This window comes from Octodon degus, unplaced genomic scaffold (assembly GCF_000260255.1).
Source record: "Octodon degus isolate 3935 unplaced genomic scaffold, OctDeg1.0 scaffold00216, whole genome shotgun sequence".
Classification (NCBI taxonomy): Eukaryota; Metazoa; Chordata; class Mammalia; order Rodentia; family Octodontidae; genus Octodon; species Octodon degus.
Window position 1 is genome coordinate 26,789 of NW_004524792.1, and position 14,273 is coordinate 41,061.

The following is a 14,273-nucleotide window of genomic DNA, read 5'->3' on the forward strand; positions in this document are numbered from 1 at the left end:
AATATATGCAGTGTATTATTTGTTGAAACTGTACTTCCGATTTGATTTGAAACTGTCTCATTGCTGTTTATCAATAAAATTTTGAAAAATAAATAAATAAATAAAATTGCTCAAAACAGACAGAGAGAAAAGAAGTGGAGAGAGGAGCACAGCAGCACGCCATGCGTGAGAGTACACAGAAAGGGCTCATTTTAACACTTTTCAAAAATACAATCATATCTCTACCCAACATTACAAGAAAGTGTGCCGGCTTTAAAAATGTACACGCACCACCTTCCTTCAGCTCTTCACTGTTTTCCCTTTTTGTGGTGCTGGCGCTGAACCGAAGGCCTCGCGCGTGCTACACAATACTCTACCCTCACCTGCAGTAGCAGCCCTTCTGCCTATTCTTTAAAAGTAAGCATTGGGTTTTTTAATGGTATATGTACATTTTAACTGCAAGTCTAAGGAATAAACAAAATTCGTATTTTGGTAACTGATCGTGTTTTTATAAAATGAAGAGCTCTCTATGAAAATACACTTTTCACTGGGAAAAATACATAATAGAGGAAAGGATCTACACAAAGTGAGCATTAATTTTGGTGTATTTCAGTGTAGGACCGTCCACTAACAAGCACATTTGCCCTTACTCCCCCAGTTGTTCAACTTCTGAGCTCAGAATTTTTAAAATCTTTTTTGAGATTTTATTATGTTGAGATTTGCTTTCGTGTCACATCATCTCCAGCTGAGCTCTGAGCACTCACAAGGTTCTGGCTAACGGCTAGAGCTTAGTGAGAAGCCCCTGGAACCCCGGTGGTGGAAGAGTTTGCCGCCATCTGCAGCGACTGCCGTGGCTGGCCACCACAGCTGCATTTGTCACACAGCCCACAGCCTTCTCACACTCACCTTGAGCCAGTAACTCTTCACCAAGCTGTACTTCTTCAAGGATTATTTATTTATTTATTTATTTATTCATTTATTTATTTTGGAAACCAGGGATTGAACTCTGGCCCAAGAAAAATTTCTGAACAGCTTCAGTATCTTTAAGGTTGGGTAATTTAGAAAGTTCAGCTCTCTCCTTGGCAAGCTTCCGTTTCTCTCTTCGTTCTCGAAGCCTGTTCTTGAGGTTGGGATCACTTTGCCTCTTGTGGTCAAAGTAAATGCAGGACCCGGCGAAGGGGGCCCCACACTCGCTGGCAGCGACGGGTGTCCCGACCCCCGTCTCCTCTCGACTTCACCATGCCCAGTGCAGCGGGCCGCCCTGGAGAGGTCGGCCACAGCCTGAGAGGCAGTGCTCTGCAAGTGCATTTTCACTGGGAGACTGTGGTGGTGTCTTCTTGGCCCAGGATCCCTCGCTGGGCTGCGTCCTCTGTGTGGAGCAGCCCAGACCCTGGATCTTGCTCTCCTGTGTGTTTTATGGGTAGCCTCATAAATTCCTGTCAGAACACTTTTATGGGCTAGCTGAGCTCTTCAAGAGGTATGTCAGGGGCTGGGAAGATAGCTCAGTGGCATAAGCACTTGTGTGGCAAGTGCGAGGTCCTGAGTTCGATCCCCAGTACCACATGCTGTGCTGGCCTGGATGTGCCCTGCTGGTCCTGAAACTGGACATGGTGGCACGTGCCTATACTCCCAGCACTAAGGGAGGCTGAGACAGGAGGATCACCATGAGTCCAAACTGCATAGTGAGACCCTGTAAAAAAAAAAAAAAAAAAAAGGAGGAGGAGGAGGATGACAATGTCAAGGAGGAGGAGGAGGAGGAGGAGGAGGAGGAGGATGTCAGGCTATAAGGATGGAATTTTTACAGGTTTGACTCTAATGGGCTTTCTGTGCTTCCCTTAAATGATCTTAAGCGTGAGCATTCAGGCAAACACTCAGAGGGAAAATCCAAGGCACAGCACAGGTGACCGAAGCCACAAACACGGTGTGCCGGATTAATAGAGGCCATGCCGAAGTGTATTTCTACACATCTTAGCACCCACTTTTATTTAGGCATGTGTTGCGTGTGCCTGTGTGGTGGAACACCAGTGAGGAAGTCCGTACAGGTTCTGCACGTCTGCTGGCCCACACTACCTCAGAACTGGCCTCGTGGAGCCTCTCTCTCCACCCTACTGCCTGAGGCTGCAGAGACCCTTGAGATCACACGGCTCACTCAGTGGTTGTGCGCAGGCCTCAGGTCAGAGCTGGTAAGCCTGGGGACCCTGGGCCGGAGCTGCGTCCCCACTGGGGCTGCTCACGGCATCCGGCAAGCAAGGCTTGGGGCTGGTTTCACTTTGCCGCCAGACCTGTGCCCAGGTCACCTCATGGTTCGGGAGGAGACCAGAATGGCAGAGACCCGAATTTGTGTGGTTTGGGAGGAGACCAGTGCTGGAGACCCGAATTTGTGTGGTCACGGGTGTGTGAGCCACATCACCAGGCATCCCCAGAAGGTCTGCACTGGAGACCTTCTGGGGAACACCATCCCCGTGGGTGAGAGGGGACTCCTGGGTACATTGTGACGACTGTGGTCCAGACCCCAGCCTCCTGGTGGCCCAAGGATTTGGCTGTCCTGCCCACCAGGGAGCAGTGTGGTCAGGGCTATGCACACAGCATCACAGCGCTGTGACATCATCAAGGTGACAGACTGGGCCTGTCCTCACTCATTCTGCCTAAGGCCCTGCACCAACTTGGCAGCTTGCTCACAGGTTTTTCTGCCCCTGGAGCTTGTGTGGGATCATTCACAGAGGTCACATCAGTGCAGCCTGGTGGACCAGCACTGCTCAGACCGGCCTGAGGGTGAGCGCAGTACACATGGCAATGGCAGGCGCAGACAGCTAGGCCAGGGATTTTACAGGCCAGCGTGCAGCTCAGGAGCCTCATGAAGCGCCAGCATGTCTGCATTTGAGATAACTGGAGATACAGTTCCCAGAAACATCTTCCCTGGTCAGCTCTTATGAGAAAAAGGCTAAAGACAAACGCCTATCCAGGGTTTATTTTTTACAGTAGCTGCCGGAGCATCCATGGGGCGATTCAGAGACTCCCAGCATTCCGACTTGCGCAGTAAAGCTCTATTCTTCATAACAAGTGCTGCATGTGGGTTCTCTGAATTGTTTAAGCAGGTGGCTTCTATTTAATCTTGGTCCCTGAAAGGGCAAATCTCCCTCGCAGCCCGTGTACCACGTTGGTCTATACATGCAGTTGGCTGGGAAGCCTTTTTGCAGCCGCAGCTCCCGAGGCCTGCAGGATCCACCTAGCACCTTGTCCCCACTGCAGGTGTGGCGCCCTGCAGTCTCCTTCTCTGGATCCTGCCTGCCCTGCACCCTCCACCACCCCTTTTTGTCTGCCCCCCATGGCTTCTGTGTCTACTCAGCCTGCTTCCCTGGGCTCAGGGAGCTGTTTTGGCTCTCACCTTGGTGAGCCACACCCCTGCTGTCTGGCCCCCTCCCACCTCTGGGCTCAGTGCAGCCTGCCCTTTCAGAGTGAGATCTGGCCACTTGGTTCTCTTTCACACCCGTTTTCATAACACCCTGCAACTTTTATCTTACTTATCTCTGCAGTGCTGAAGATGGAGCCCAGGGCTCAGGCCCACTAGGCAAGCGCTCACTACTGAGCCACAATACCATGACCCCTGCTGCTTGTCTGACACCTGTCGCCAGCCTTCCCAGACAGCAGGTGTTCAGGGCAGCTTGGGCCTAAGCTGGTCCCACTACAAAACTGACTCCTTGACTCTTAAAACTTATCCCTCCCCACTTTTACACTTTTTTTTTTTTTTTGTGGCTGGCTCAGCACACCCTTGGGGCACGGCTGGCATGGCATGTGGTACCAGGGATTCGAACTGCGGTTCCTGCACTGCCTAAGCAGGCACTTTAGACCACTGAGCTATCTCGCCGGCCCACTTACACTTTCTTCTTAAAAAAACCCTAACTCCTCTTTCCTGACTTTCCCTTTAAATATCATGCAGTTTTTCTCCAGATTCTATCCTTGATGATTTTGTGGTCAAAAATCTAAACATTCCTGCGGAAGGAGGAGCTTAAGGACCAGAAAAGTTGAGGGTCATGTGTACTTGATGGGCTTGAGCGGCACATTCAGGCTGTGTTTGCTGATTGTGCGGAGGCTGCAGGTCTCTGCGTGCTCATTACTTTTTATCACAAATCAAATATTACTGTCACCTGCGATGCGCTGTATTGAAAGCGTGCACGCGAATGTCCCGCCATTCTTACTCACGTAGGCTGTTTCCAGAGCGTGTGCTGGGAGTTGCCAGGAAGCGTCAGCTCAGTTCATCCTGCCACTTGGTCCCGCTGAGCCCGCTGCATCCCAAGTGCTGGCCGCGGGTGCCCTGCTGCCCAGCACTGCCCCCTCACATCATCTCCTCACTTCCGAGAGCCGGGGACGGCGGGAGGCTCTTGGTGGCAGGTGGTCAGAGGACGAGTGTGGGCGAAGGTGGTGAGAAGTGGCGCCCAGAAGGAAGTGTCTCTGGGGAGAGGACTGCGCCCAGGTCCTGCTCGCTGTGGCCCTGTGCATCCGAGCTGGGCACTGACTGGGCGGGCGGGGCGAGCGCTGTGGCCGGCTGGGCCTCCACGGAGCTGTGCCGAGTGCATATGACGTGAGTTCTTGGTTCTGTGAAGTGAAAGCTACTCAGAGATTCTTGAAAATACGTGCCCTCTGTGTGTGCGTGTGCGTGTGCGTGTGTGTGCACGTGCGCCTCAGCCTTTTTCTTTTCCAGAGTGTCTATGATTATTTCAGTGGGAACAACAACTGGTTGTGGAAGCACTGTGCACTGCCAATTAGATTTAACCTAGAATTTTCATAATCAGGGGTTATTTTAATTATCGCTTAATAAGGTAGCTGATTACAACTCATGATCTACTTTAGGGCAGCTTGGAAGCGCTTCCTCTGAAGAAAGGGTTGAGCTGTGCTGGCCTCCGCGCTCGAGTGAGTGCCCGGCGCGCCAGCTGAGGGAGCCGTCCTTTGGGCATAGGCTGTGGGGCGAGCCGCCTTCACACAGCATGGCCAGTACAGACGGAGGCCGAGTGGGCTGAAGACCAGAGTGTTAACTTGCTCGCTGTCACGTGCACCTGCGGGGATGGCACGGTGACGGAAGTTGGGGACTGTCCGGGGGCGGGGTGGTGCAGAATGAGGGCGCTGGTACAAGGGCAGATGACATGCACAAAATACTGTCATTGGGTGTGCGGACTATTGCCGAAAGAAAGCAAAGAGCGGTGATTCTTTTTCCTGTCTGTATCTCTTACTCTGAATCACTAATAGCAAATCTCATCTGGGAAATAGGGCTTGGGACGTTTTTGCAGATTTCACTGTTTGTCCCCAAATGCCAAAACTGCTTGCTGGGCTGGGAAGTTGCTCCGCTTGGACAGACCTCATCCTTTCAATCGCCTGCTTCTGGGGTCAAGCACATTGTGCTGAAATTCCACCAAGATCACCTTCATAGTCGCAAAGTAAAGTGTTGCTATTTTCTCCTAAAAAGTCACATCATGTGCAGTGTTTGGCACAAGTGAAGCTTCTGGCAGAAAATAGGTAGGGGGTGGTCCCCTGACAGCTGAGTGTCTCATTGTCCAGTCCTGCCCCAGGTCACACAGGTGCTGAGGCAAAGCACTGGGTGGTGGATGTGTAAGTTAAAGACACGCTACAGTAAAAGACTCAATGTGTCAGTGTCCTCCAAGTGGTCCCCTCACTTTGAACACACTCACCCCAGCATTCCTGCCACTTTCTGAAGCAGGTCTGCAAGTTGCCTTTCATAAGTGTCTTTTAGAGGCATGATCAAAAATGTGGTGAATGCTGTGCTGCACACCATCCAAGATAAAGACAGGCTTGTAAAACGTGACCGTGTGTCCTTATCCCCAGACGTGGCACTGTGTAACTCCCGGCTCTGCCCCAAAGTGAAAATGGCCAGGAATGGTGAATGTTTTGAGTCAGTTCAGGACATTGAAGCGGCCAGGACAGTACAACTAACAACACTCAGGAAAGAGGACACTGGAACTGCTACAGAAAGTAGCAAGAACAATGGGAAACACATTCCAAGTTGGGGAAGTGCTGGGGAGTGAGTGGTGAGACACTTTTCACTGTAATAACTTTTTTAAAATTTAAAGACATGCTATATTTTTATCACACTTCATATTTCTGTTTTTATAGGAACATACTGGAAAAACCCCTACTTTTGTGAATTATGAGTCATTTTTGATGGTTACTTTTACAAGCAGAGAGACAGGTGCCAATCCCAATGTCACGGGGGCCAAGATATCCCCGGTAGAGAGCTGCTTGGTTTCTGAATTCCTTCCCTGCATGGACCGCCAGTCCCAGCCATGTGCTGGGACACCTGGAAGGAGCCAGGTGACTTTTCTGTAGTTGGAACTGTGTACTAAATGGACTGGACACACAGCAGAGAAAACTAGGGAGGGGAAACATGGTGGTGAGGGGTGGGCTGCAACCCTGAGGCTGGCCTCCCCAATGACAAGATTTATGAAAAAGCAAAATTGCGACCTGCAAAGCACCCTTTGCAAGCTTCTCCTTGTGATAGGAGGGGGAGAGAAAGACCCGAGAGCAGCCAGGAGACACAGAGGGCCAGAGGCGGGGCTGTTGCAGAATTCACATCTGCGATTCCCACAACAAGAGACACCCATGGTTTAACACCACTCCTTCAGAAAAATCAGCAGAAATAAGAACAGCTCTCTCTGTTGAACCTCACATACCAGAGATTTTGCAGGACCTTGGTCTGGGTGTATTTGCCCAGGTGGAGTTCCCCTGTGCACCCTGAGTGTGACGCTAGCTCCCAGGGCCTCTGCTGTCCTGGACAGAAGCCCGTGTGCAGAGAAACTTCTTTGAGCACAGAGTCACTCCATTTTTTCCTTCCTTCCCTGCGGCCCCCAGCTCCATCCTCTTGCACTGCAGGTTTCAGTCAGTCAGACATTAGAGCTGACTTAAGGGTAGAGACTCATAATTCAGAGTTTCTAACTGCTTCACCTAATATTGAAGAGGAAGCATCTTGGACTTTCATTTTTACGGCCATTGCTGCTTTTATGAGGAAGTGCAACACATTCTGAGTGCCTTGGAATTGTACAGTTGTCCTCTCTCCCGGGGGCCACATCAAGCTCCTGTGGACTCCCGTGCCGGGGGCCACGCCCAGGGTGCATACATTTGCCCTTGTGCATACCAGCCTGTGACAGAGCTTAATTTACCCATGAGGCACAGTATGGTGAACAACTCAGAGTAAAATAGAACAAAAAGCATAAAGCAATTTAAAACATACAAATCCTTTATTTCTGAAATTTTCCATTTAATATTTTGAGACTGGTTGACCGCCAGTGACTGAAACTGCAGAAAGCAAAATCACGGTGAATCTCCCATAAAAGCGTCCATCCAGGAGCCAGCCCGCTTCTTCAGTCTTCTTAATACTGTCTCCGTGTTGGCCACACTGGCAGAGGAGCGCGCGATCCCCTTACCATGTGGAGTGTGCTTAGCGGCTTAAAAGAGTCCCCAGCAGCTGAGAAACGCGCTGCCGGGCGGCGCCGGGCTCCAAGGCTCGGGCGCGTCTGGCCGTTCGGCGCGCGGTGCTTGTTCCTCATGACTACGTGCTCACAAAGGACAGAAGACCCGAGCCTCCGGAGCCCTGGGGTGCGGGGCAGGAGCCTTATTTTAATAGATTCCGCCTCACTGCTAGCATGTGAGGGCGGCTACGAAAGGAGGAGCGGCCGAGCACCAGGAGCCGCGGTGCCTGAGGCTCTGAATTACTGGTGGAGTGTGTTGCTGGTGGATGGCAGACAGCGGAGCACCAGCAGTGTGTGTGTGTGTGTCGGGGCTCACCCCAGAGACGCCCACTGCGTCCCGCGTGTGGAGATGACTGCTGAGAAGCCGCAAGATGGGCCCGCTTCACTCAGTATTCAGGGCCACGAGTCCAGTAGTACAATGTACCATATTAGTTCTTTTAAAAATTTTACCTTGATAGTAAAACACATCCATCCATTAAGAAAAAGGATTTTCTTAAAATCTTTTAAAATTTGGAGTGTACAGTGTGATCTGGGATCCCGTCTCTCCTAGAGGATGCTCCCCACAGCGCCTCCTCGGCACCCACCCTCCTGCTCCAGCCGCAGCCGTGGGAGGGAGCCTGACCCTCACGGAGGACCAGGACCCTCCCGGCTGCCCGTGTTTCCACCTGCCGACTGCTGGCTGCTGGGCCCTCAGGGGCCAGGCCCAGCATCCTCAGTGAGTCCCGGAGCCGGGGTTTTGATGGTCTCCATGAGACAAAACCAGGTGACGCCCCAGGCAAGGACTGCTTCCCTGGGCCTGGCCAGCGTCCTGAGCAGGCGGAGCAGGCTGTCTTGATTGCTGCTGGGCACAGATGCTGGAATGTAGCTGGTCGGAGTGATGTTGGCCAGAAAGCCTGGCTCTGCTTTGAACTCTCTCGTGTGTATGCTTCAGATGTGAATTTTCCTTCTTTATTCCTAATAAAATTATTTAAGACACCACAGCATGATCATCTCGTAGGTCTTGGAACCTCAGGGTGAGTCATCACCTCCAGTCCATCTCTGGGCTGGCTCAGGCTCTCTCGGGCTAGCCCGGCTGCCAGGCTTGCCTCCCCGGCTGTCACGGGGCATCTGTGGGCCCCAGGAGAGGAAGCCCTGCAGAGTTCAGAAGAAAGAAACATAAGTGTGATCTGGTTTATTCTGAGCAAGGAAAGTAGTAAAGCGACTCTGTGGACACGCAGCGGTGCCCCGCTGCCTGCGGGCAGAACTGTCTCTCAAGAGGCAGCGGTGGTCCACGAGATCTGGCTGACCGCAGCTTGGCAAGGTGGGAACTTACTTGCAATTGTTACTGAAATCAGCCGCTGACTGAACACAGAAAGGGCGTGGAGCTGTGGCTTAGCGCACACTCTGAACTCCTGCACATTTAGGTTTTTATTAAAATGCTTTTTGATTAAAAATGAGCACTTGAGGCTGGCACGATAGCTCAGCAGTCTGAGTGCCTACTCAGACAAGCTTAGGCAAAGCACAGGGACCGTGGTTTGATCCTCAGCACCACCTTCAGTGCCAGCCTTGCCCCCAGGGTGGGCTGAGCTGGCTACACACAAAAATATTAACTTTCTTCTGTACATCAAGTACTGAAAAAAAAATATTATCCACACATCATGTGGAGAAGAAGTGCTACGTGGATAAATATGGGCCAGTGATGGTGAGCCTTTTAGAGATGAGTTCACAAAATGCAGCCAAAACCCCACTTATTTATTGCAAAGCACCAGCACTGCAATTAAACCTGAATACTGAGGTTTTAGTTTAGAAAAAACAAGTCATACTTTAACATTGTGTTTAAAAGAAAAACACAATAACACAAGCCATAGGTTCACCAGCACTGACAGAGACAATGTATTTTATACCAAGCTATGCATTCTTTTGTGACATGGGAGTATTACTCTTGTGACTTGCAATAGCATTCTTACATTCTTATGATTAAAAATAGCTTAATTTTCACAAAAAGATATGTTAATCCCATGCTGCAGCATTGGTAAGAAAAAGGCATGACACAGGATGAGTTGGAACTTCAGAGGGCTGTGTGATGTCAGAAATTAAAGCTGAATCTTGGAATCCCCGACATATCATGTGCTGTTTTGTTATTTTTTTCAAAAAAGTTTTACGGGTCTGATTCTGCACTGAGCGCCCTCCGGTGCTTGGGGGTGACTGCGTGGAAGTTTTTAGTTTGCTCTAACCACATTTGCCTAGGTTCCATTCCTAGAAAAGTTTATGCCATGGAAGGAGAGGGCAGAATGGTAGGCACCAGGGTTGGAGCAGTTGGCAGGAAGGCCAGGGGGCAGAGAGCGATCCCTGGGCATAAGGTTACCGTTTTACAGGAAAAACGGATTCCTACCATGCACTGCATGGTGGCATGGCTACAACTGATAACAACTTCTTGTATACTACAAAATAACTAGAAGACAGGAGTTGTCTTCCTTACTACGGGGAAGTGATAAATGTTTGAGGTGATGAACATACTAATTCCCCTGGGCTGATCGCGACTGAACATCTCCTCACAGACAGAACCGTCTTCCTGCTAGAGGGGAACTGACTCCGTCTCTCCTTCTATTACAGGCTCAACCTGGGAAAAGACATTTCGGCAGATTGGCTTTGAAAGGTAAGCGGGAGCTGGCGCAGCTCCACTGTTAGCTACTGTGTCCTGTTTTATTTTGAGTGAATTTGATTCCAAGTCAGTCGTGTTGCGCTGCCTCTCCGCTGTATCCTCTGCTGGCACCGTTTTGCCCCTATGAGTCTCAAGGTCTTGTAGAATTAGAGCTGTACTCTGCAAACTCCTGGCCTGCACTAGATTTTAAGGATTACCTGGGGTAATTTAGGTGAAAATGCTCCATAGACCGTGAAACGGTATAAAACCTTGTGTATTTAGAGAACTGCAGGAATTAGAGTTGGTGCTTTCTTAGCTTCTCCACCTGATACAGCATGTAGGTTCCATAACAGGTAAATTTTCCTCATCTTAATTCTTCTTTTGTGTTATAAAACATGACCCATATGCCCAAAAGCAAGGAGAATAGCAAATTGAATGCTGTATATCACTCATACTTTGACAGGGCTCGAGCTTCCTGTCTTCTCCTCCCATTTTTGCACATCTTGGGAAAAATAGGGCATTTTCTACCACACTCATAATGCCTTCTCCATTCCTAATATGACTCACAGAAGGTCCTTGGGGTCCCTACAGCTCACGGGAAGTCCTCGGGGTCCCTATAGTTCACAGGAAGTCCTTGGGGTCCCTATAGCTCATTGGCAGTCCTTGGGATCCCTACAACCCACGGGAAGTCCTTGGGGTCCCTACAACCCACAAGAAGTCCTCGGGACATCTACAGCTCACGGGAAGCCCTCAGGGTCCCTACAGCTCACAGGAAGTCCTTGGGGTCCCTACAGCTCACAGGAAGTCCTTGGGGTCCCTACAGCTCACAGGAAGTCCTAGAATCCCCTAATCCCCCATCAGCATTTCCATTTACCAAGCATCTCAAATGTCACTTTCCTTGGTCTGATCAGTGTGCAGTTCAGACCCACACAGCCCACCCCACTGTTACGTCCTGAGCTTTGGGCAGAGCCCTGCCCACCCACCTTTTCCAGCTGTCTTTGGTTTTTCCTTATTTTGCTAACTTTGGAAGAAGCCAGTCTGCTGTCTGTGGAATGTCTGCCATTCTGCTTTGTCTGTTTGTGACATTACTCTAACCCCAGTGTCATCTAAGTTCAAATAGTTCCACCTTAGTACTTCAGGAAGAACTTCAGGCCAGCTGCTTGTGCGTTTGACACAAACCTACTGGTGCTCACAGCTTCCGAGTTTCGGGTGCAGCAAGCTGTCCAAGCTCACCTGGCTTCCCAACTCGGAGTGGCCGTTGCCACAGGCCCCTTCTGTGTGAGGAAGGACATTTTGCAACCACAATCTGAACACTAGGAGTGCTCGTCTGTGCTGGGCTTTGCCAATAGCTGGAGCTAGGAAATGCATTGTACTTTCAAGGAGAAATCCTGAATTCATAGACTGCTTCCAAAACCAGTGTAGTCTTGCAAATTTTTAACTTCTCTGATGTTTGATTTTTACTGCAAATCATAACTCTTAGCAAAATTTATTTTTCATTTTGAGTGTACATATTGTCTCCAAAAGACTGTTACTAACTTTGGAATAGTTTTTTGCTAATAAAAGATGGCTGGATATAGTTTTGAAACTTTGCATTTGTCCTAATTTAATATTCCATTCAGGATGCATAATCCAAAGACCAATCTCAGATTTTATGTAGGATTTGGTTGAATTTCAGTGTATTTCCTTTTTGATTTGTTTTGAAGATAGAGCGTGCGTCTGACTCTTCACCCACACACTGATGCGATGTTCGCGGGGATGTTGGTTTCCCTCCTCTGTGTGCTCTGCGCCCCCTTCTTCCACCATAATTGAGTATCCGCTTTGGGCTCACCCTCCAACACTTGTTTCCACAAACAGAAGCTGGCACTTGGGTGCCCCTTGGCTCGGCTTGGGGCTGACGCTCCTGCCCCTCTCTGGGTCGCGCTTCCACTGGGCTGCAGCTGTCGGCATGGGGCCGACCCCTCTGCAGGCAGCCGCATGTACAGCAGGGCTCTGCTCAGCACGGAACCTATGAGCCTCTGATGATGCCAGTGTGCCCAGGAGCCTCGGTGGGTCCATCCCAGCACCCGTCCACCCCTGGCCCTGGCTCTGACCCGGGGTGAGAGGTGAAGGTTCTGGTGCTCACACCACAGGCAGCATTACCTCTGCGGCATCCCCCCACTTTAGAACCAAGACGCCCCAGTGGCCCACGCGGTGTTCTCCAGGGAGGCGTGCCTCCCGTGCCGCCCTAAGCCCAGGCTGTGCGCTCACACCACCCCACTGAACAGGGCTCCTGCCTAGTGGGGATTGCTCATCTGACTGACTAATGGTAAGTTAATATGTTCACACAGAACTAAACCAGGCTAAAGCAGGTCACCTGCTTCCTTCCCAGCCCCAGTGTTCATCCGGGAAGAGGCCAGGCCAGTGCTGTGCCCTCGCCTTCCGTTGGTGCCACACTGCCCGCCCAGCCAGGGCCGTGGAGCTGGACACTCTGGCTGTGTCGTCTTGTAGGAAAACATGCACCAAAATGAATGACAGTTGCATTTCCGCCAGATGTCTTAGCATAGTTCTAGGAGTCCAAGGAGGTAAATTCATGTGGAATTTTGCTAAATATTGCCAAATTTCCCTCTATGGAGTTTCAACAACTATCATTCCTACCTCCATTGCCTCAGAGTAAACCATCAAACTCAGAGCTTCTGAGCTTTTGCCAGTCTGAAAGATAAAAAATAGCATCCCGGCGCCCCTTTAATTAGCATGTGTCTGGGGTCGTTTCTCAATCACAGACAGATTGAGGATCCTTGCTGTCCTCTGAGTGAAGCACCTCGGACAAGAGCTGCTTCTGAGATGGCCGAGGAATCGGCAGCTGACCCGCAGCCTACCGCCCATTTCCTTGAATGCCGATTTCATGAAAACAGCTACCATGTACCGCACACTGTGTTCGGGCATTTCTAGTTCACACCACAGCTCCCAGGCAGGGAGCTGGCAGGGCATAAAGGAGTGACTTATAAGCCTGTAGGCTTTTGCTGGCCATGCAGTCTTTGTCCCAGTGTTTCAGTTTTGCTGGTGAAGAAGGCAGCAAGAGATAGCAGACCTGGCTGTATTCCAAGAAAACTTTATTTATAAAAGCAGGAAGCTCAGGACCTGGAGGATGCTGATAACCCCTGGCACGGACAGCGTCCGGGGCAGGAAGATGGGAGAAACCAGGCTGGCCCCCCTCAGGCACGGTGGTTTGCGCCTGCTCCCTAAGACTGAGCCTTCCACACTATGCACACTGAACCTTGAAATACAGGTCTCTTGTCCTGTGTATCTGTGTCACATGGGGACATAGCCTCAGTTTCAAGCCTTATTGACTCTTCTTGTGTTGTCACTATTTTAAATAAAGCCAGGCAGTGTAATACCCCCCACGTTGTGGTTTGGGGTTTTGCAAGGGGAGCAATACAATACAGGACACATTTTATAAGATTATTTTATAATCACCCAAATAGTTATATACAAAGAGTGCAGGAAATCTTTCCACACACTAAAGACCAAAGAATCCAGCTGAGGGCCTGGATCCTAATATCCTGCATGAGTCCAGCTGAAAACCTAGAGCTTATAACAGTGCCTCTCACAGGTCCAAATGGAGGCCTAGAGCCCACGACAATGTCTTATACAGGCCTGCTTCATGGATCTGTGTGGGAAGGCCCAAAGGTCAGTGATGGAAGCTAGAAAGTCTTAGCTTTCTAGAATCTGTCTTAGCAGGCTGCGTGATCCAAACTGGAGCCAGACAGCGATGCTCAAGATAACCAGAGCTCCTCAGCCACCCTCAGCACCAGCAAGGTCCCGAGCTCCTCCAGCAGTGAGGACAGCTGAGTTCCCATCAGGAAAGCCAACGTGAAAAGCTTCTCCAGCAGGCTGAGCAGTGCACCATCTTTCTCTCCAGAGCCAGGAAGTGATGCTCAGGATGAGGACCAGAGCTCCCCCAAAGTGAACTGTAGCCAGCCTCAGGAACAGTGAGGTCCTGAGCTCCTCCTCTGACGAGAACAGCCAAGTTTATCAGGAAAGCCAGCCTGACAAGGTCCTCCAGCAGAGCAGCCCAAGACAGCCAGCAGCTTCCCTCGGCTCCAGCAGCTTCTCTACAGTTTCTTTAGTTCTACCTCTTACTCTGCTGGCAACAATCCTTAGGTGGGCCTCCCACACCCAGCACCATGCTGGTTCAGTTCAGCTGGGTGTAACAAGTTGAC

The 14,273-nt window shown here is 50.4% G+C and overlaps 1 protein-coding gene and 1 pseudogene across 1 annotated transcript in view; one reads left to right on the forward strand and one right to left on the reverse strand.

The window, feature by feature from the left end:
- Positions 1 to 713: 713 nt before the first annotated feature.
- LOC101561230 lies at positions 714 to 2,218 on the reverse strand (annotated as a pseudogene).
- Positions 2,219 to 5,726: 3,508 nt separating this feature from the next.
- Piezo2 (piezo type mechanosensitive ion channel component 2) overlaps positions 5,727 to 14,273 on the forward strand; it is a 181,586-nt gene continuing 173,039 nt past the window's right edge. The window contains exons 1-2 of the mRNA XM_023705295.1: positions 5,727 to 5,868; positions 10,047 to 10,089. Coding sequence (XP_023561063.1) covers positions 5,727 to 5,868; positions 10,047 to 10,089 — 185 coding nt within the window. The remainder of the gene's footprint in view (positions 5,869 to 10,046; positions 10,090 to 14,273) is intronic.